General features: G+C 44.6%; 1 protein-coding gene across 1 annotated transcript; it reads right to left on the bottom strand.

The window, feature by feature from the left end:
* Window positions 1–704: 704 nt before the first annotated feature.
* On the bottom strand, window positions 705–16,282 carry LOC149333473 (uncharacterized). Its single transcript, XM_089557730.1, has 5 exons — window positions 16,160–16,282; window positions 13,645–13,796; window positions 10,745–10,809; window positions 8,222–8,314; window positions 705–850 (listed from the first exon to the last, which is right to left on the bottom strand). The coding sequence occupies exons 1-5, from the start codon at window positions 16,280–16,282 to the stop codon at window positions 705–707; spliced, it is 579 nt and encodes a 192-aa protein (XP_089413856.1).
* Window positions 16,283–23,863: the final 7,581 nt, after the last annotated feature.

The following is a 23,863-nucleotide window of genomic DNA, read 5'->3' as shown; positions in this document are numbered from 1 at the left end:
CGTGCCTTGAAAACCATGGGATTACCTAATTCGTATAGTTCTAACAATAACATTTTTGACGCAATGCAAACTATGTCCTTCACAATCTTACGCGAATACAAAATAGTTGTTATGGTTAATAATATTCAAAATAGCAGCTACCCCTTACCTCTTAGTACATTCAGTATTCCCGTCCGCAACTCTTGACAAGCCAGTAATGGCAATTTTAATCTTCCTATTGGCCATAATGCGTACAGAGAAAGACGAATAGAATTTGCTTTAGCGAAAATTTGGAACTCGTTGCCAATTGAAATAAAGCAAGCTAGAAATTTCAGAATGACATGCAAGAGACATTTTCTTGGAGCCGAAGCAAGGCTACACAATTAGTTTTTGTTCGGTGTGTTTGTGACTGCTGACCTACATGTTATTTTGCATTGGACCGCTGACTAGCCTCATTGGCTATCGGTCAAATATCTGTGCGCACATTTTGTTTGTGTCAAACAATAAAACCTTCTTGATTATTAAAAAAAAAATCACGAATGTAGCGGTACATCACTTTTTATTGCATATAACGGCGATGATTTTTAGGCCCAGATAACAATAAAGTGCATTATCATTTATTCGCGTAGTAGGCTGACAAAATACTTCTAGAAGTATACCAGAAACCGTAGGGAAACTCCGCAATGTTTTTGATGCTCTCCGATACCGACGCATATTGTATTTCATCAGTGTAGCTTCGGAGGAACCTTTTCGCATTTTTCTTCGTCGCGCATGGAAGTGACGATGCCGCCAGAGTATGCATCGATCTTACTGAAGCAGCTTTGAAATTCTGAGATATCCGAGTCGGGATTGGTGAGCAAGTAGTAGTACTCTGAAAGGAAGAGAAAACGTCAGGAAAAGTTAGTTCTGAAATCTCGATTTTCTTCGAGCTATAATTGGGGGGTTTCGATGGCCATGGATGATTTGGTTCAGCTTAATGTACACCTTGTAATACAGTGTTTTAGGAGAGGCTCAGAATATAAATTATTGCTTTTATCCGTTGCCTTGGCAACAGAGACTCCGCTGAAGGTGTTGTAGCATGAATGGAAAATTGCAGCGGCGCCTTTCGTAATATCGCGAACATAAAAATTGCGGAAGGTCAGCGGGCGGTAAAAGAAGACCTATTTCGGCCAGTCATATCAAGCAAGAAATATTTCATAGTATGAAGGAACCAGCTCGCTCTACCTTTTACCTTTTTATCGCTCCTCTCAGAAAAGGTAAAAAACATAAAAAGAAGAGAGATGGTGCCCGGACTGGAATTGATTTCTCAAGTTCAAGAGAAACAAAAAGTGGTAAATGCTGTAACAAAAAAAAATAACAAGAAAATGAGAGCAGAAACAAATAAACTGAAAAGAAGAGGAAACAAAAGGCACATCACAGTGAAAGTCACACAGGCAGACAGAAAAAGCACAGCGTGCAGTCCGCGAAATAAATAAATAAAAAGTGAGAGAGCCAAGTCACACTACAGTCATGGTCTCAGTAACAGTAAAGAAAATCAGAGTGCAGGCCACAAGGAAAATCAGAGAAGAAAAAAATCAAAACAAAACCAAAGTCACAACACAGTCAAGGACAGTCACAGTCACACCGTCAAAGCACAGTATACAGGCCACTACTAAAGCGCCTATCCCAACCTAAGTGCACGGAGCCCTCCTCTGTGAAGAGCGTGGAAAAAATAAATGCAATGAAAGATTGAAATCCGCTAGAATAATTAAGAATTGTGTTAGGAGGTGAGACATTTGAAGGAGAAGAGCACAAGCAGCAGCGCCTCAGAGAAGGGAGGGGCAAATAGATGGTGTGATGTCTGATGAGCAAAGATATTTCAAACGAGAAGCTGAAAAAGCAGTAAGGGAACAATTCCGGAAGTAGAGACGGAGGTTTTCGCATACCACGCGGCTGGAATGTGAGGCATATCTACAGTAAACATTTTGGAGTGTGTTTCCACTACGCAATGTTTTGCCGAGGTCATCAGGTGTAGCAGGTTGACCTTGAGAAGGAGGAGCGCCGGAGGTGTGGCTATGACGTCAGACCCCGTGACTCGCCGCAGCTGCAGCCGCCGCAGCACTGCTCCGACCGCGGTGCGCCGACCGCCGCTTCTCGAGATGTGGTCGTGTGATTAGCAGGTTACTCGGCTTTCGCTTCAGGAGGCGACGCCGCTATCGCATGCAGTTTCACCGAAGAGTTTCAAGCGTCTAACTAAGCGTAACGAAGTGAAGTGAGATTTCGCTTTGTCTGACTATGTTTAGAAGAGTTAGACCACGATGAGGAGGACAGGTGACCGGCTCCTCCCCATCGAAACTGGTCTCTCATTTCCATACCTCGGCTCCAGCCTGCTGGTTGTCCTCCTCCTTGCTCGCCTGCCCTATCGTCGTGTCGTGAGCACTGTGTTTATTTTCTGTGGAGTAAATGTGGGGAGGGAGGAAACACGCGTCACAAGTGGAAATTGTACAAGGCCCGCCAATGTAACGATGATGAAAAAAACTGGTGGCGCAGGAACGAAGGAGGTCTAGGTGCCCCAGTCATGCCTCGACTCTGGTGGTGCGCCCAAGCCTAGCCAGAAGCAATGCTTGGGGAACAGTTCCCCTGCTATGAAGGTGTTGGTAGACACTAACTTGCTGTTAACATACTGGACAAATCAATCTTATGCCAATGTGTCCTACCGGCCTCTTTCAGGCATTCAAACAAGACACATACGATGTGTTCAAACGGGGCGTTCATCTCCATCCTATTTGACCCCATTGTACGTCTAGTCGTCAGTGCGCATGCCCTCGGCTTCCTTTTCCCAACAGAGCTTGTGGTGGAGGGAAGTCCAGTTTTGTTCACCGTTTCTGTTCTGCTGGCGCCAGCAAACTGCCGCCGCTGCCGATTTCACAACGAAGCAATAATATGTGCAACGGTCGCACTGCACTGCATATGTGCTTGCGCCAAATGGCTGCTCGAACTCGGTATTAGCCTGTTCGAGTCTGCGGTGTATGCTTTAACCCATGCCTCCTTCTTTTTGGGAGGCCTTGCCATGAAGGGCCGGCTACATATCCAGCTGCTCGACCTGTTCACCGTGACTGTACCTTCCACAGTGAATCTACCCCAGGTTCATCACCTTTGGTGGAAAGTGCTCTCGACAGCTCCATCACTGCATCACTGAGAAATTGCACATTTTCGCAACGACAAGCTGACGTACTACTGACGAACTTCAGCGAAGAAGACGGGCAAGCGAATATTGCTTTCTTGGACGAAATATCCGACCTACGATACGCGTTCACCCTCTTCGACGATCCGCAGAACATTCCCCTAAACAAGAGAACCGGCCCACTTTCGACGTCAACTCCGCCCTCCACCCGAACAAACAGGATCAAATATGCAACCTTCTTAAAAGTTGCAGCGAGTGCTTTTCTTCGTCATCAAAAGTCCGACAAACGCCGATTGCCAAACTTCGCATTGGAACCAACTAACACGCCCGACTTCTTCGCCAAATCCCCTACTGTGTGTAGCCACGAGAAATACAAGCCACCCGGGACCAAGTGCACTTCAAGAGATGCTTCGCGACGACGTCATCCAGGCGCCGAAGAGCCCCTGGGCGGCCCCGGTTGGTTGGTGAGAAAGAAGGACGGCATACTTCGGCTCTACGTCGATTGCTCTTGCTAGAACAACATAAAAAAGCAGGGTGTCTGCCCCACCCCCGTATTGACGACACACTCGACCGGCTCAGCAACGCCAAGTCCTTATCTTCGATGAACCTCAAGAGTGGGTACTGGAAAATAGAAGTCGATGAAAGAGACCGAGAGAAGACAGGATTAATTACACCCCATGGCCTCTTTTAGTTCAAGATGGTGCCATTTCGACTCTGTTCCGCACCAGCAACTTTCTAATGGGTAATGGATACAGAACTGGCAGGTCTGAAGCGGCAGATTTGTCTCGTGTACACAGACAACGTCGTTGTCTTCGCCTTGCACTTTCATAACCACCTGGAAAGGCTTCGAATTGTGCTGGAGGCAATGCAGCCGTTCGGGCTAACCTTGAAAGCAGAGAGGTGTCTATTCAATAGGTAACTGCTTTTCTAAACCACATCTTCAGAGAGGATCTTGTACGTCCAAACCCACTTAAAACAGCCTCTATCGCAGTGTCCACCATCGACCAACAAGAAAGCAGAGCGCAGATTCCTCGGACTATGCGCGTATTACCCGCGATTTGTCGAGACATTTTCCGGCATCACCCAGCCTCCAACGTAATTGATAAAACAGAGGTGCCATTTAAATGGGAAGCACCTCTAGCGGAAGCCTTCAATGAACTTCAGCTTCGTTTACAGTCCCCTCCTGTCTTCGGGCATTTTGATGAAAAAGCCGACACTGAAATTCGTACCGACCTATGCACCGTGGGCCTAGGCGCCATTCTCGTTCGGAAAAGCGATGAAGTGAAGAAAGTGATCGCGTATACAAGCCGATCGCAATTGAACTCCGAGGATGACTATTCGACGACAGAGGAGTGCCTCGCCATTGTCTGGGCTACGTCGAAATTCCGGCTCTGCCTGTACGGCCGACCATTCAAGGTGATCAGCTATCACCACGCATTCTGTTGGTTTGCTTATTTGAAGGACCCTTCCGGCCCCCGCCTCGTTCGGTGGAGCCTAACCCTCGAGGAGTTCGGCATCACTTTCGTCGAGAAATCTGGAGGGAAAGACATTTATGCCAACTCTTTATCTTGAGCCCCTGTCGAGAAGCCACTGGAAGAGGATGATGAGGACGCCATTTGGGGCACATAAGCACCAGCGAATAAGCACCAGCGACAAGCTTTCCTGACCCCCAGCAGCGTTCAAGAGCGGTTTTTCCTCTCTGCGTCTGCAAAATGGCATTTTTTGAAGCAGAGCTTCGCCTCAAGAAAGACAGAAAACCTCCTCGTCTTTCCAAATAGCTTACAAAAAGAAATTATGCAGGTTGCCTACGGATAACCAACCTCGTGTTTACCTGCACCCGTCATCGCATTCAAGATAAACACTACTGTTTGGTCCCGAATATGTGCAGACGTCGCAGAGTATGACCAAACATGCCAGAAGTGGCAGCGATGATTGACACCGCCAATCAGGCAAGCTGTACTTTTGAAGCCCATGCCGCAACCAAGCAAGCTCTTTCAACAGATTGGAATAAGCTCCCTCGGCCCATTCTTAACGTCAACATCGGACAACACGTGGATCATCGTAGCGACCGACTACTTGACCTGCTACGCAGAAACAAAAGCCCTGCCGAATGTTATTGTGGCTGAAGTGGCAAAGTTTTTTGTCGAGCATATATATCCCTTTTGCGTCACGGCACCCCAGAAGTTCTCATCACGGATAGCGAAATGGCGCTTACGGCCGAGCTCACCTAAGCTAGCCTGAGCTACAGCGACACGCCAACGGCGGATTACTGCGTACCATCCGCAGATGAACGGTATTACGGAGCGTCTGAACAAAGCTATCGCTTACGCGCTCGCCAGGCATGTGCATGCCAAACACAAGACCCGAGATGCCATCCTCCCTAACGTCGTCTTTGCTTACAATACCTCAAAGCAAGACTGCCACCCAGATTGCACTGTTTAGGCTCGTTCATGGCAAGGAGGCAACCACCACGCTAGACTGCATCGACATCTCCGCCTACCTTCAGCGCACCGATGCCTAACCGCACATACTACGCCTACATCCCGCAGGGTGCAAGCCGGGTGACCGTACATTGGTGTGGACGCCCATTCCGCGCCGCGGACTTAGTAAAAAAATTCAGGGGCCTCTTTGTTGACCTACAGTGCGGTGAGGCGAAAGCTTTAAGCGCGGTGTGGCTGCTTGTGTCACTGATGTGTGGTTAAGATGTTAAGCTTCGCCTCTAAGAGTGGAACGCGACAGCGTCTTGCAACGCTGCCAGGGAGTTCATAGAACGCCATCGCCCGTTCGGTTCTACGCCTTGCTCGTCGGTAAATTGGTTTTTGAGGAAAGAAAATGTATCTGTTTCTCATATCTCAGTCGACACCTAAACCTCGCCGTAACGGGAAGGGAGGAAGATGGGAGTGAGCGAAGGCACCGTATCCACTAGACGTGCCTTTGTTCATTCGAAACCATTGAGCTGGCATGGCGGAGTGGTTAGCATGCTCGTCTCGCACTCCGGAGACCGAGGTTCAATTCCCGAGCTCTACCAATTTCCTACTCGGTGTTGTTTATTTATCAACCCTGACTAGAAAGGTTAATTAGGCTAATTGGGTAATTAAGCAATTAACTAAACTCAGTCCCACTTACATGGAGCATCACTATAGGATCCGTTTAATTGGTTGCATGGTTACTAGGTAAAGTACAATTGGCCCCGTGTGAAATTCGCGCACTGTGACGTCACCCTCGTTTCGACCAATTGAAAAGCGTGACATTTCTGTCGACAACTTCTGCTTACAACGATGAGGTATTAAAGGCATCCGCCTTAAAATGCTCCTGCGACGCTACTTCGGCCCATACAAGATTATTCCTCGAATTGGAGAGCTTATCTACAAAGTGTCTCCCGACGGAGCGACAGCATCACAGAGGCGCCGTTCACACCCATACTTTGCGCACGTCGCGCACTAAAGTCTTAGTATGGACGTAACGTACGCCACGTTTTTTCAGTCGTACTGCTTGTTATATTCTGTGTTTATTCACTGTTATTTTGCATTCCTTTCTTTTCGTAGTAAAGCTTCGAGCCGATGCTTATTTGAGAAGGGAATAATACCGTGTATCTTTATAGCTTGTTCATTCGTGCTTAAAGCAGCTGGCAGGGGGGTTTATTATTTTGTTTGTTACGCGAGATGCGACCAGACTTACTTCGATTGTTCGTGGCCACGAATAATTACTTCCACATTTTTCCAGATTTTTATAGTTACTCTTGGTTCCTTCTATCGAACGTTCCCTGCCAGCATTAAACTGATGGCTGCCAAGAACAGCAGGCATCCTTTTCGACTACCGCCGAGCACGCTTCTGGCTTTCGCCTCCGCTGAATCTTTCAGTCCCTTGTGGGCGCTGGTCAGCCCACTAAACAATTTCTTTTCGAACCCTTCTTTCGCTCTCTTCCTCACTGCCTGGCCTGCCGTCACCACTACGTGACAATATCTGCGACTGATGCAGTTTACTATCCTAACAGACCTCCACTGTGGCCGGCTCTTAGCTCCTGAAAATTTGTTTCGGTCACCCAAGTCAGTAATTTTATGAGCTTTAATGTATTCAGTAAAACACGTGGTACATTGTTGAAGATCGCAAGTTGAAGATACACAATTACTGGTTGATGTTCTGACCTTACTAATGCTTCAGCACTATGCAGAATTTTATATATAAAGCGCTTGCTTTCTATAACTACTTCAAGGCGGAAGGCAATGTAACGTATTTTCGGAAATATCATGCAGTCGTGCACTCACTTGTAGAAGAAAGTCACCGCGACGATAGCACCACCTCGACGTCTCCCTCAATACGCGCACCCAAAAATCCTTATAGATGGGTCATCTCCTTGACCAGAAGCTCTTAAACCCTTATGGCTATTAGCAGGTCAACGTTTCAATTGTATAGACTACGTGCAGAACATGAGCTCAAGAATACATCATCAACTCCCTAACATAATAGTATAGCGGCCACTCAAGGTGCACCTCAACCAGACCTGGGTATTTACTTGGACGCAAAGAGAAAGTTCTCTTGAGGTCCCCTTCCAGCTTTGCTGACCTGCGTTATAATCTGCCAAAACTACACGTGTTGGTAAGCTACGCAGTACTGCAAATATAGAAGTGGCACACCTGAGTTAAAGAGACCAATACCTAACGCCGACGCGACACTAGTGGTTAGGTTATGCAAGGTGTAATTTTGTCTGCGTGATGACAGCTAGTGAAAGTGGGTGGGTTTCCTGCCTCTTTGATTCGTTTTTTATTCACATCAAACAGCTCCTAACAAATTACAGTCGTGACACCGTGCTCAACTTTATTGCATTGTTACTTTGATGAGGAGAAACTGACACTGAAGCGTACACCAATTTCCAAGATTTCCTTTTTCTCTCGTTTCGCTTTTGCCTTCATAATTCCTCTCCTCATTCCGTGACAGCCAGTAAGAATACCCTTCAGCATGCCAACCTTTTCTCTTTCTGCCTCTCACACTACACCTCACATGGCGACTTCAAGGCAAAAATGCTGCAGTGTACTGCAGCACGGTCGAGTTGAAAGGCATAGACGTAGATTTTGTACTTACTAGTATCACTGTTCTCGGTGATGTTAGAGTGGCCGAGGAAGCAATGGTCTCCGTTGACATAGTCGAGTATAAAGTGGTAGACGGAGCTTGAATCTGTGAGAATGGGGTGCGAAATTTATCGCAGACTCACATATTCATAGGATTGAGTTTAAAGTACTAACTTTAAATCAGCAGTCATTGTGATCCGTATTGCAAAAAAAAAAACTAAATTCGCGGTTAATGTTCATTTTGAAAAGAAAATACAGCTAAGACGCGATGCGGCGAGGTAACTAACCTAAAAGAAAAAATTTATATTCCGATTCAAAAGCTGCTGTCCCGTTCATATATACACAGATTTTCGCCAGTTATACCTTGAGTTATGTTTGAACATGGTTTCTGAATGCATTGTATTGCCTTTTAAAAGGAGATTAGTATCAAAATGCCGTCTAGTGAGAAGTAGAAAACAAAAAAGAAAACTTTTTAAGTATTGAAAATCTACAGGTGCAGACTACGCTGAAACATAAAAGTGAATTTTTAAAGTAAAATGACCCATTGAAGGCGCATAACATCGCTTACGGTTCAATTGCTTGTTCTATACTGCAGTGCTGAAATAAGATTAAGTCAGGATTTTATTGCCTTGTTTGGGCGATGTGCCGAGGCAGATCTATTGCCGCTGAGAAAAGGCTACACCTTGCAACAGTTCCTGCCGGCCTCTTGCAAAACGTGCCTAAAGGCATTCGCTTTTTCAGAAGGGTACGATTTTCTTCAAAAAAATCTGTTCGTCTGGCGGGATCCACACGTGTGTTGCTTGCCCTAGCAGTTTTCGCATATGAATGAAACGACTACCCATTCATATTCTTTCCTGCGCTTGGTATTCGTTGGTGTTATTTATATCTTCATCACATAGAGCACTTTGGCTTTCACCCTTTCACTGAGATGTGACATAAATTGGCCGACTGCGATTCTGTTTTAAATACACTTCTCTCTGAAAGCTACTCACCTCCTTTCTGTTAGCCTGTTTTCGGACACGTGTGTACGGGAATGGTCATTATTTTCTTCGGCTTTTAATTCCTAAGATGGCGGATGGTCACGGCCATGTCCCGTTTTCTTCAATATCTTTTTGTATGACGATTAACCTGACGCTTGGAATGAGCAGCAATCTCGGAATAATGACGATGACTACTGGCATACTCCTAAAGGAGTACAGACGCCTCCTTTCTGAGAGCATATTCTTTCTTTGTAATCATGTCTAAGCCATAATTATACCTAGATTAATGCATTGTATTCTCCTAATGCCGTTAAATAAATTATAATAAAAACTCTTTCTCATGCTCATTCGGTTTCAACAGCCAAAGGATGACTGTGACGACAAAGTGTGCTTACAGGCCACGCGAGACACAAAAAAAACTGCTACATAATCGCTCCTTCGTTGTTTTGATTCAATGCAATGCTAAAGCCAGCCTGAATCAAGAGATTTAAAGAAAACGAATTAGAATCAGCGATTATATTGCACATGCGTCGCGTTTTCAATAAGCAGACTGTGACGTCACAGTCATCGTTTGGCTGTAGAAACCGAAACCGAAAGAGCATTAGTGAAAATTTGATTAAAAATTATTCAGCGTTCCTAGGCGAATACCACGAGGTGATTTATTTATTTATTGAGACTGTTGACCCTCGCTTGAGGCTCATTGCAGGGAGGGTATACAATGCAATGTACAAGAGACAAAATTCATCTCATAGCTTCAAGTTGGGCGCCCTCGACACAAAATATCGATGGAACGTTAAAACTTGTGCACGTCGGATTGCTCGACAGCTTCAACAGGCAAAGCATTCGAAATTTCGATCCCATCAGGAAAAAAAGAGTAATGAAAAACAGAAAAGCATCAGCACGTGAGTCCTAAGGCTTGATTGATCGAGTGTGGTTTGTTCTCGCGTTCCGTCTTACCGGAGGCTGATAATATTTGTCTGTTTTTATGTTAAAGTGCCCTTGAATTATTTGAAAGAAATGCTTTAGTCTTGATTTCTTCCATCGATTTTCAAGTGACTCGAACCAACATGAGTTTAGCATTTCTCTCACTGAATCCTTTCTAATGTATCTTCACGAAATAAAATGAGCGGCCATTCATCGAACTCGTTTCAGTTTATCTTTTAGAATTTTTGGTGCGGGCTCCAGACAACACAAGCGTACTCCAAGGATGGGCGGATGAGTGTTCTCTAAGCTATCGATTTGACATATTGTGTTGCATGCTCCAAATTCTTCATGAGAATGTAAAGTTTTTGGGAAGCCATCGAGCACACATTATTAATATGTGTATGACACTGCAGATTATGTGTAATTGTGACACCTATATACTTGAAGGTATCAACAATTTTTAGATTATTTTTTCTAACATGATAAGAAAATAACTGCACAAACTTCTTATTAGTTATATGCGCAAAAGTTGCACAGTAGTGTCGTCAGCATCATTGTAGAGAACAAAACGTACCACCAAAATTAGGTGTCGATATTTTTTTTAACGGTAACCGTAGCACTTGACCACACACAGTTTGTGCAGCTGATGTATATCAGGGTACTGTTCGCAGCCTCAAAGGTGCATGTGTCGTATATTCTGCAATAAAATGGAGAAAGCAAAGAAGGTGATTACAGGAGGCAATAGCAGACACAGAACTCAAACGTTGCCTTTACACTCACTGCGTTTAAATCAGTAAATGATTATCAATATATTAAATGTTGTTGTTGTCAGAAAATTGAAGCAAAAAGGCGCCAGCTTAGTTTCTTGAAGCTGGAAGGAATTCATTTTTCTTTGTCCTGAAAGCTATCACTCGACAGAAGGGACCTCAATAACGCTCCCTACAATATAGTGCCATTGTCAGTACTCCCCCCTCGTTGTCTACAGTCGTGTGATATTTATTTCGTGTTTACTTCTCATACATATATTCACCTGCCATTCTTATCGCCTATGCTTTTATTTGGAATCTGTTCCTGGAACCAGTGGCCTACAGCTTTGGTGGGAAGAGATTCAAAGAGATTTTCAAGGTGCCTATCGATCGCAGATTGTCGATAGCGCGATGTCGAATGGCGTATTTTCCTTGCCGCGTATTGGCTTGCGATATCTTGGAAAGATACCAGATCCTCCTTAGAGTAATCCATGGACACGGACGGCCCACCGAGCTTTCAAATTGGAAAGGCCCAAATTTTCAACAAGCGACAAAACGTAGGGTAATGCGCAAGAGGCCACGTGGACGATACTTCAAACGACGTCTTTTCTTCGTCCTATCTATTGGCCAAAATCTACCCAGATGACTTTAATCCAGAGTGCAGGTTCTGCGGCGAAACAGCCAGGTATGGTCACATATTATGGCGATATAAAGAATAAACTCCATACGAGGATCAAGTACAAATTCCTTCTCTTGAGAAATGGGAGGCCGTTCTGGTCGGCTCGGACCCGGGTATTCGAGCCTTGGCCACTGCCGCTAGTCATGAGCTGGAGGCCATCTAGCGCGGACTAGCACATCTTTTTTGACGTATTTGTAAATAATAAATTGAATTCATACATGAAACCACGAAGCACGCTTAATGCGCCATAGATACTCCGAGGCAGTTTGGTTGTACCCCATCTGTCGTTTTTTGCAGATGCTGTGATCACAATTTTATGGGGCATAGCCCCGCAGGAATGAAGATATAATTGAGGCTTAAAGTGCACGCGCCCTGCCTCACGCATATTTTTTGTGTGAATTCCAGTAAAACAGCGTATTTAGCACCTATGATAGATGCATATGTTTTAGAGATTGTTGGGAATTTATCTCCGCATGCGTTTATTTTCATAAAGCAGCATTTCTACTGAAGCACTGACTACCGCTAGCAAATGTCAACGAAAAACAAAATTAATATTTCAGTACGTTAGGCGCACGTTCGGAGAGGCTTAAGGAAGCCGGCGTGCAGCGAAACCGCACATATGCCAAGGCATCAAACCAAAACGAAAACTCAGCACTGAGGGGCGGAACGTGCGAAGCCTTGCGCGTGTCATGTGCTAGAGTCTCCACTTCATATAGCAGTGCCGGCGACTGACCGGAGAAGAAAAGAAGACCGGAGAAGGATTCACTGCCGCGTAATCGATTACAAGCAACTCATGGTGGAAGTATTAGAGAGAGCATTTGTAATATCGAAGTTTTGTGCGGGCTCCCCGCCCGCCTTCTCGCGAAAGCAAAACTACATGCGGCGAGCCCTATAATTAAGGAACGGTAAGCGCTAGCAGCCAGTCCGTGCGCAGTTAACTTGACAAGCGCTGCAGCACGACTTCCAGGATCCAGCAGCGCTTACGCCAAACCACGGAACTACTAGCGAGAGAACCCGCCTTCGGAACGTCCCGTCACAGTGCCTGGTGCTCAATGTGTGCTGTGTTTGTTCAAATCTCTCAAGCAATACCGCAGTACTGCTGTAAAATATCTCACCGCATACTTGGTCCTGTCTCGTATAGCGCTTCACGTGTGGCATTGTTTCGAGAACCTTTGCTACTTGTTCTTAAGTGCGATTGGCAGTTACTCTATATAGCCAGTTTGGCGTACGAAGATTTTTGTTGAGTGAGTACTTGACTTCGATCCATTTTGTTGATGGCGGCCGATGAAAGCCGGGAACTACACGGTCACTTACCTTGTCACTTGCTATTTAGAACATGGCTAAGCTTATCGCGCTAAGTGGAGGGTATCTTCTGAGAAAGTGGAGCAACTACAACTTGACAGTCTAAGAATGTATGGGTACAGGCATCGCCCGTGCGCATGTAACACTGGAAAACTAATTTCTAAGGATAAGAACGGTGTTAACCGCGCGCTTATCACACACAGGTATCGGAGTACGGGCTCTTTCCCTGTTTAGAATACTCCTAAAGTATCAGCAGATATGGACAATCATGTTGCTGAGAACAATAGCCATAGTATGCACGATAAGGCAGCGTGGCATGCAAAGCATTCCGCACAGTGTTTGATAAGGCGCCAGTGCAGGTGATGTGCCAGCTTTCGATGCTTCTCTTTTTCCCTGGGGTAACTGCTTGATCGAAAAACGAGCCCCCTTGAAACAGCAAGTATTCTGCGGTTTAATTGCAGTGCTGACAGAACAAACAACTTTCGAGAAAAGCGTGCACACCGTCATCATTAAAAAATTGGTAACGTTGCGGTTGCAGTAAAACGCATGCTCGCTGTGATTTCCGGCCTGAGGTCAGCTGCGAGTACGCACTGACATCTTCAGTTTGCCTATAATTCAGCTAAGAATATTTTCTGCTGAAACGCTGTGCTTCCTTCACTAAGAGTCAGTCGGGAGTCTGCACCTTGCGCGTATTGGCATTTTCTTGTGCCCGGAGCATGAACTGTCTTGTGCAGCACGACCATCTCCAAGATAAACAGGATATATCATCTTTCAAACTTCCTGCTGGCCTGTGACGGCAACTTACGGGGTTGTATCTCCGACAATCGTATAAACCAGGGTGTACTGCGCCGTGGTTCCGTCCTCGGATAAAGAGATTCTCTGGTAAATGTCGCAGTGTACAGGCGGCTCGGGATCCGAACTGGCAATGTCGTCGAGCACGGCAAAATCTGACAGGACCTGCGACCACATCAACGGAATAATTGCTGTAGGTAACGCCAGATAGGTATCTTCTATGTTTCATACAGTGTTTTGTCATCATCTTGTTGGTAAAAAGAAGAAATTTATCCGCCGTATCTTTTGTTCTCGTGGCAAATAATGATGCGTTCTCTATTTCACTGTCCATTATATTGGGGAAAAAAATTGCCAAAACACATTCAGCTCATTTTGCTCTTTCTCCAGATTCAGACACCGCAATGAAGGCAAGAGTGGTACTAAGCCCGACCACTCGTTTAAACTGTACGTCATATGTAAAATCGGACATTTTAAAAGGTTGACATATTTGTAACACTAGTAAAACACGTTGCGGGGCTAGTTAGTGATGCATTTTCTTTTCTGCAAAATTAAACAGCTCTAACTTTTCAGACGAACACACAGATAGACATGACAGGATGGGCGCTGTTACACTAAAAAAATGTATTGGGACCCGCAAAAAGGGACATTAAGGACACCAGGACACCTGCATCCAAATATAGTTGATAATAAAGGAATGGTCATCTAGTTCATTTTCTGCATCGTAATAATTGTCCTGCAGGAATAATGAGTTTGTAGCCAGCAAACAGAATTTAAAAACATTCTCGTCCTTTTATTCAAACTTCCTCCCTGCAAAGTTAAGAATGGATGTGAAACCGGATGTAACATATGCCTGTGGGATGCGGGTCAGTTGTTAATGTCGACCTGCACAGTTTACTCGCGAAATCAGCCGGCGGAGCCTCATGAGCATGTTTGGATTTTCGAAGATCCGAAAGCTCCATTCGCGATCAAAGTGGTATCTTACTAGTTATAATGCCGTAGTTGATATTTAGAGTATATTCATTTACTCAACACATTTTATAATGCACCACCTAGTCCTCGAAACTGTCGCGTCTGACCAATTCCACTGCCTAAGCCGCCTTTCTATTTTGACAGTACATTTAGCCCATAGATTGAAAATATTTACCCTCCTTGCAACAAAAAATTGGCTGGGGCGAAAAGCAGCGCCAGTCGCAGCTTGACTATATAGGCCTCATTGTGGGTAAAAAAAGATATCTCTCTGCACTGTGCCTACTGCCGTTTTTAGCGCTTTGATGCCAGTTTGTTGTCTGGCGGTTAGGAGAGGCTGAACTAAATATTTGAAATTAGTCTACATTATATATGCAAAAAAATATAGCGGAAGGGAAGAAGCTCGCGTGAGCAAGCTCACGATAGTTAGGGTGGTTGGAAAGTGAATTGCATGATGAGAATACGAAAGGCATCCCCTCATGACAAGATACCTGTTTTCTGAGCATGACCGAACGTGAGGGAGCTGAATCATTTAGCTATTAGCCGGTAAACGCCTTTATAAAGATAGGTAATTGTGAAACTCTCAATATAAGTTCCAGGTTCCAAACAGATCACCAACGGGATCTTCATCTTGAGCATCAAAATGTTTGCGCAAGTGGAATCACAGCAAATATAATCATATTGCAACTACGCACCTTTCTGAAATTTTTAGTTTTCTTGATCATCGGAAATATAGTTTCTTTAAAATGTGTCATATCATCGTCGAAAGACGACATTCACAGGAGCGCGAACAAATGGTACTGTTTTAACTCGATAGGCATTTACGTCACCTCTTATGACGGGATGCACGAGATTTAGCCGAGGATTTCGATGTGGAGTAAGCAAAAACGTTTTTACGTTTTGAATCAAAATAATTTCAACCCAATAATTTGTGAACCTCCGTATTCCTCACTAACAATGTTTAAAAGTCCTCAAATGCACACACAAGCTCGATTAACTGAAACTGAAAGGCAAATGTCTTCTGCTTTTTAAAGGAAGCTGCCTGGTTTGCAAAGAAATTTTGTTTTACACGCATAGATAAACCCCGAATATTATAATGCCGTAAGAACCACATGCCAACTGAAAAACGCCATAATACATATAGACATGTTATCATCATGTTGCAGTTTTTAAAGCTTCCTGCTACTTTCCACGTCACCTTAGCACTCTGCGTTTGTAATCAGTGCGTTCCGCAACTATACAACCTTGCAATGCCGTTACCTGGCCTAATGCAAAAGCAATACATGCGTCCCTACAAGTTAACTGAAAATAAAATTCAGTAAATCATTGCTTAATCGGACTGAAAGAACCAAACTGTTCGCAAATCTGGAAAAATGTGCCCCACGAAGTGTCTTCGCGCAGTGCGACGGAAAAGCTTACTCATCACTCCCTTCGGTGTGCATAGATATCCTTTGTGCAAGTTCAGGCGTAAAAGTTGATTTAAAAAATATATTCTTGAGAGGAAGTTCCGCACATCAGTTATATTTCTTTCTAGAGCAGAAAACACCATTGTTTGATCTTACCTGCATCGCATCGCACTCATGCGGATTTTGCCGACAATCTCGTGCACAGCAGCCAGGGACAGTTATCAGAGGCGTTAGTGCCACCACCGTGAAAATGATGATGAAATGATTGAGCGAATCCATTCCACAGGCTCTTTAAGAGAAATAAAAACGGTGGCTGTTGTCTAAAAAGAAGTACATTGATTTCTTCTCCGAAAACAAGCATGAAGAGAACCTTCCGTAACCTCTAATGCTGAGCTAAGGGATTCCAAGAAAGACCTGTAGTGTAAATAGATTCACTCCTGAATTAAATGGCAAACGAAAGTTCTAGTTAAAAATCGCAGAATTACACGTATCCGTGACAAAACTTGAGACTTGCAAAATGGCAAGTTAGGGGCAGCAAAAAAAAATCTACTGAGAATGCTCACTACATTCGAATCAGTGGGAAAGCACGGATCTGTGGCACGTAGAAGACGACGAGGAGTGAGCACTGCTGCAGAATTCGCCGCCTGTGTCTTGGCCACTCCCCCATAGAGGGTATGTGCCGTTTTATTTGAGGGCAACCAACCAACCAACCAACCAGATGGAAGTTGGTGAAGATGACGCCTCGCAAAGCACATCGCCAGAATGTAGTGCCGTTTAACATTGGGCCAAGAATAAAAACAACGTCGGGTGTTTCGGCTGCCTCAAAATTTTTACATAGTTATATACTATGTTTAATAACAAAACAACCGTGATAGCCAAGTGGGCTCACGCTGCGGCTTTTGAAGCTTATCTCTTCGCGCCGCCACAGGTTCAGCGCTCAGTCGTGGATATTGAAGCTATTTCTTTTTGCTAGGCTCTGAGCCTCCGTACATACATCGGCAAGCGAGGACTTTGCTAACCTCTGAACTCCGCATAAGTGCTTTCGCAATAAAAGGACAGTGGCTGCGCAGTAAACAACACGAGAAATAAATATCTCCGGGAACACTTCGTAGCTCTGTTCCTATTTTCGTTTCTAATTAAGCAGCAACATTTTTCGTACGGCAGGAGTAATACACACCGAGGAGTCACTGGTCCAGGCGCTGGATGTCTGTCATATGTTCCCTGCACTGCAACAACTCTCTATTTAAGGCCAGTGCTGGCAATTAATTCTGGTAGCCCACGTCATGTTCCAGGGCAACGGGCTCCAGAGGGCTTGCTTTTTATTTCAGTACGAACAGTGACAGCCAAAGCGCCACGGCACGATCAGACATCTCGAGGGGAAATTCTGAAAATGCAGTTGAAATTTGCCCTCGGTAATTACATAGCCTGCACACTCGAAATTTTTCTATAGGGCGAACGCGGTCAGAGGTGCATCGATTTTGATGGTGGTGGGTAGGCTGGGACCCCTCTGGCGAGGGGAGCTTAGAGGGCGCTTGTGCTTCTAGATGCAGCTCGGTTCTCACTGTGTCTTGGAAATCAATCTCGCTGCGGCTTCTGCGGCGAGGGCCTAAAGCACCCGAAAAGTACGAGGCTGGCACGACGACGGAAATGATTGATTTACTGACCGGTGCTAGAATGTAAGATGGCGTGCGGACGAACGGCGCGTCACGCCGCACGAGAAGCCAGCTCAATTCCAGCCAGCACAGTGAGGGATGAAACGGCGATAAAAACTGATAAGGCCGAGAAATTCACGCAGCATGCGGATTGAGGCAAGCTGTGAAAAGTCTTGAATAGCGTCGACTTTTGATGGAAGAGGCCGGATGCCGGATCGGTTGACGCGGGGAGCTAGGAAGTCGAGCTTCGACTTGCGGAATTCACATTTTCTTCTATTCATGATCAGGCCGTAATCAGAGAGACGTTGAAACAGCTGCCGGTAGTGTTGCAAGTGTGCTCCGTGTCGCGGCTGAATACGAGGAGGTCATCGATGTAGGCCGTGCAGAAAGGTAGACCCCGTGTAACATTGTCAACGAAGCGTTCAATTATCTGGCCAGAGTTACGCAGGCCAAATGGCATGCGTAGGTATTCAGAGGCCGAATAGTCTAATCATTGCAGTTGTGGGTACATCAGATGTTTCGACAGGGATTTGGTGCTAGGCCTTCACGCGATCGATTTTATATAAAATTGTGGTGCCATGCAGCGTGGCGGTGAAATCTGCGATGTGATGTAGGGGATAATGGTCCGGAACGGTAGCGCTGTTGAGGGCGTGGTAATCGCTACAGATCCGCCAGTCCCCTAGGGATTTCTTCGGTACCATGTGTAAAGGGGACGTCCATGGGCTAGAAGAAGGCCGGATAATGCCGGGCTACAGCATGTGTTCGAACTCGTTGCGGGCGATCTGTAAATGGTCTGGAGCAAAGCGACGGGCTCGAGCGTGCTAGGGCGGGCCAGCGGTCACAATGTTATGCGTGACCTGGTGTTTGACGGGCAGTAAGAAGTTGAAAGGACGGAGTAGAGAAGGGTATTCATCCAGGAGGATCTCGTAGGTGGACTGGTGTGGGCTGGATATACTGGCGAACGGTTCTCGAAGACGGAGGCTGTGAATAGAGATGTTTGTCGCGGGGTCCAGGAGACACTTGCTGTGCATGTTGACCAGCAGATTGCAGTGGCGCAGCAAATCAGCTCTGAGGATTTCGTGTCGTGGGAAGTTTGCTGCTGTTCGCTTGATGAACTCAGCAGCCAACGTGTCAAACGGGGCCGAGGCGTCGGAGATATGAGGTGGTCGCGCCCTTGTAGCCCACGATGCCGTTTCAATATGGTGTTCGGTGTTGGCCTTCATGGCAAGAAATGTGTTCGTTATGGGCGTTGTAACGCCGCTGGTCATCGAATGATGCGTTGTTGGTAGCTTGTATTACTGCAGTTCGCAATAGCTAAAGTTCGCTCGGCCGTAAAAATAATGTACTTCCTGTGGAGCAATGCAGGAGCTGCATTTGTTCGACAAAAGCTTGTATTGAGTTGGAGCGCCACTCTAAAGAACTGTTGCCTACGCGCAGCAGATCAAGAAATAGGTCTCTGCAAAGGGCCACTCCACGGATTTCGCTCAAAACGAAGTTCGGTCGGATATCTTGAAATCGTCCGAGGGTCTTTGGTGGTGGCCGCCTAGGATCTAATAGTTCTGCTGGTGCTCAGCGCTGACAGACTCGGCGCATTTTGGAATTTCGCATCATTTTTGCAGAAACTCTTGCGATTATCATTTTCGAAGTTCTCAGATGCCTTCCAATCAATCTACTGTGGCAATGGTCTTTATGATGTGACCGGGATGCATTATTTCGTCTTCACAGATGACAGCCACAGCAGTAAGGCCGGACTAGCGAAAGCAGGAATTTTGCTTCCAGCGCTTTAACACTACCCATGACCCAGAGCTTGAAGCTGCTAAGCGGTTTTGCCATCCAGGTACTTTGCGAGGGTAAGCACATGGTAAGCTTCGCTGTTTCATGGGGGATTCTGTTTTGTATTTTTAATGTTAGTGTTAGTTTTAGTGTTAGTGTTAGTGTTAGTTTTTAATGTTAGTGTTAGTTTGCACTAGTGTTCTTCAAGTTTTTTTGTTCTCTTTTTTGCTGGTAAAGCTTAGTTTCGTTGTATTTTGTGACCGTTCCTAACTCGGGTTCGTTGTGCTCCTAGCGCATGAATGTACAGGTATTGAAGGGCCGCAGAAAGTAGCTACCTTAGGAATCTTTTCAGAACAGTTGTTAGCGATAGGTAGCGTGTGGCATTATTTGTTTAAAGGCCAAAGACAACGCTTAAAATAAATTAGCTTAAGGGCAGTGAGGCATGCAAAACAGGCATCTTGCTTCTTAATAAATGTACTGTATTGATTCTTAGGAGCAACCCTTCGATTTGGCTTTGTTATGTCACTCCAGGATGAGGAAGAGGAGGGAGGAGAACAAAAAGCTTTTCAGAAGAAGTCATTCTATCCGCGAGTTCAATCCATGTACATATCTTTCAAAAGTAAATCATGTTAGCAGCGCTAACACTGGCTACTGCAACTTTCATAACCTTAAAAAAGTCATCTCAATCACAAAAATCAGGGCAAGTGCTGACTTTGAGTATAGAACACTTACTGAACTGTTTAAAAATATTTGTTTTGAATGTTTTCCCAAGTTTTAAAAGACTATTACACAGAATCCATTATCCAGTAATTAATGCAGACTATTTAAAATTCTTTATCGACAGCAGTCGCCCGTATGAAGGAGACTGCTGTCGCCAAAAACGCCGAAGATCTAAACTTCCGAAAAAGCCTACAAATGTAATGTAGACCCTACTTCACAAAGGCAAGGGTCGCAACATTGAAAACCTCTAAGCGTGGTGGCGGTAAAAAGACATAGATTCTGAAAGCAACGAAATGATTTGGTAAAACCAACCCAAGGCAGAAACGACGCTCCGTCCTCAACAGCAACATGTAAAAGAACCGCTAGCGCTGAGGGACTACTCGCATTTGTCGCAGTGGATCGAGTTAATTATATTTGTGAGTGATTTATTTCCATCCCAAACTTCTTTATGCTGCTACACGCAATATTGCTTTCTTAATAATAGGTAATACGCACGAATCGATGATAATGACGAAATAATTTTACGGCGCAAGGCCAGCTTTAAGCAAAGACTGCCAAGAGACAAAACAATTCCGTCTACACAGTGAGGGTTCAAGACCCGTTTTGAAAGCACTTTACTGGAGATAACCTGAGCACCAGGCCAGGCGAAAGATTATACCCAACGCGCCACCGATGTGTGCTCGGCGGCGCTGGAGACCCATCCCCTGAGCTACCACATGCGAGGGGTATGCTTAAACCATTAGGCTACAGCTGCGGTAATCGACCTGGATGCTCATGCTGCATAGCCATCTTGCAGCAAAAGCAAAATCTGCGACTTGCACGGGTTGCAAATGTTGCGGTAAAGCAGTTTCTCCAAATTATCAGCCATCTTTCACCAAATCTAGGTGTTTTACATGAAATGCTAAAGGTTAATATATTTCCGGTAATCACAACGGGAAGCCCAAGCTCAATGTTTAATTGCTGGCCATGTTTGATTCGAAAGCAACATACAGCTTATCGGCAACAAAACCCGCCGTTGTAGGTGTTGACCAGTAGTAGTCGTCCGATAACGTATAGGTTACTTACCGTGGTGGAAAAGAAAAATTAAATCTCTTCTGAAGGTGCCGGAAATGGAATCCTTGTCTTTCAGAAAGTCAGGAGTGCACCGAACGCATAGACCACGAACGCGGTGTTTTTAATAAAATGGTATTTATTACTCTCAAAACGTCTTCTATTTACACAACCAATTTACAAACATTTTAGAAAATGCAACGAAAGACATTTCAAAAAGGCAGACAAATGAGCACTTAATGGGAGTTAAGGCTGTGCACGTCCCCGAGAGAAAATGCCACTCGGTGTTACAGTGGGTCTGTACTGTGCGATATCAGAGCACGTTAAGGAACCCCAGGTGGTCGAAATTATCGGAGCCCTTCACAACGGCGTCCCTCATAGCCTGAGTCGCTTTGGGACTTTAAACCTCAATAAACCTAGGTTACAGTGCGTCTGTTCTTTCACTTCCCCCAGTTGAAGAATCCTTTGGCAGAAATTAGATTTTGTGGAAAAGAAACCAAGTTTATTCTTGGCGAACAAACCTGTTCCTAGCATATGCTTCGCCTTACTACCGTGTGCTCATGAAAAAGTGTGTCATTAGGAAAGAAAAGGAAAAAATAAAAAAATGAAAAAAATAATCGAAGGGGAAATATAAAATAAATCATTTCGTATTTCAAGACACATAAGCCGTATTAAATGCCTCTATGATATTTCGCTCTTTTCTGTTTTCTCTCAGGGCATTGAAAATCTAATCCATTAAGTCTTGTGGTGTTTTTGGAACAAAGGCAACATCATTCGATCGGCTACCTTTTGTTTCAGTTTTAAACATTGGACATAGGTGCCATATTTTACCGCAACTGAATAATATTGAAGCATTTCGGCGCAAACAGAATTTTGCTGGCATTACCTATTAACCCTTCAAAAAGTACTTGATCACATCGTTCATTAATCTCCAAGTTAAAAGAAAAGAATAATATTGCTTTCGTGGTACCTTTTGCCTCTTTTGGAAACTACTGAAGTAAGCCTCATAATCGGGTTCACATTGTTGATTTTAAGCGATAATTGAAACCACTGAGGTGCGCTCCTCCACAAAAAGTCATTTTAGGCCTTTTTTACGTAATGTGTAAAATAATTACATTTTCCACACTGATATAACTAGTCACATAAGAATCAACACTGATTCTAAATGTTAGTTTTTCTCTGCCTCGCCCTTACGTGAACTGCGATTTAAAGCTTATCACCTGCTTGTTTTGGCAGAGTTGGAGCGCGTACACTTCATGAATAGATAGTGCTTTCAAGACGGAACTGTATTATATCGCTCAGGAAACAAGATCATAGATGCACGCATAAATATGTGTTTTATACTTCTTGCATAGGAATAACATCTGAAGTAAAATGTCGTGGCCACAGTTTTCACGAAATATGTCCTTCACTTCACATTTTAGTAACATTCGTAACACTCTCGCTCACTCGGTTGCCTTTATGTCGTGATTACGCTATATTTGTCTTGATGCATTCAAGTAGTGGTCAATAATTAGTGTGTATTTTCACATTGATTTATTGATATCCTATTTGGGGCACTACAACAGAAAACAAACAAAACATTAATAAGGACGGAGGACTTGGCGAGTTGGTGGGGATTCATGGTTTAAACTGCGGGAAGAAACGAGGATACAGCGCAAGAAAATACCTGCGCCAGTCTAAATCATAAACAAAACGTGCTCCATATGGTGCAGAAAAAAGCGATGTGTATAACTACAAGCGTTATATTTGGCGTCGTAAAAGAAATACAATGGCACAAAAAACGAAGACCAGAACACGCAAAAGACAGAACGAGCGCCATCCGGTGGTCTCATATGACCAAAATTCTGTAGTTTGTAACGTCTGCCTGTCAGAGAGCTGCACATATTCACCCAGTTTAAGAGTAGCGAAACAGTACAAGAAATAACGATATATATACAAAAGAAGTTTTCCTCGTTTTTTTTACAAATGAATGTAGTCATCTCGCCAAATTGTTCCCAATAGAAACCTCCTCAGACTCGTTTCAAGCGTTGAGTTTAAAGAATTGAATACAATACTGACTGCGCTCAATCTACCGCCTTATTATAAAATCAGGTTACAGATTTTTCTTTTTTCTTTTCTGCTTCAGCATTCTGTATTCATCTTTCTGTAGGAAGCGATCGTCACCATGTATAGTAAAGTGTGGGACTGGTCATCCCGAACATAGCATACTTGCGTTGTATGTGCTGCTCGAAATAAATATCGTCACAGTGTCAAATTAGAGGTACCGCCGCTCACCACGTAGGTGGGGACGTCCAAGCAGTGTTATTTTTTGAACAGTATTGTCAGGAATATGCTGGGCGCTCACGGAACCAAGTTAGGTGTGATTTTTCAACTAGGCTCCTAGTACTTGACTGAAGTGGCTGGAGCACTCCAGTATGCGTTTATGGTTTCCGGCAGAAATTATGAAATCAGTTCGCGCATATTTAATGCGACTGTCAGCAATGCTTCACTGATACTGGATGCAACCTGAGCGGTGACACATGCTAAAAGTGCATCTTTATTTGGGTTAATGAAGATGACAAACGATGGCCCACCTTTAAAATCAACTGTAGCTAACTTATTTCTACTGCGCTCCCCGAAACGTCCCGTTGCGGTTCAGAGCAGCACCTTGCGCTGGTGCTGT

The sequence above is a fragment of the Amblyomma mixtum genome, chromosome 8 (genome assembly GCF_055824585.1).
Source record: "Amblyomma mixtum isolate Tamu chromosome 8, ASM5582458v1, whole genome shotgun sequence".
NCBI lineage: Eukaryota > Metazoa > Arthropoda > Arachnida > Ixodida > Ixodidae > Amblyomma > Amblyomma mixtum.
The sequence above is the reverse complement of the archived record's forward strand: the minus strand, read 5'-3'. Positions and strand labels throughout refer to the sequence as shown.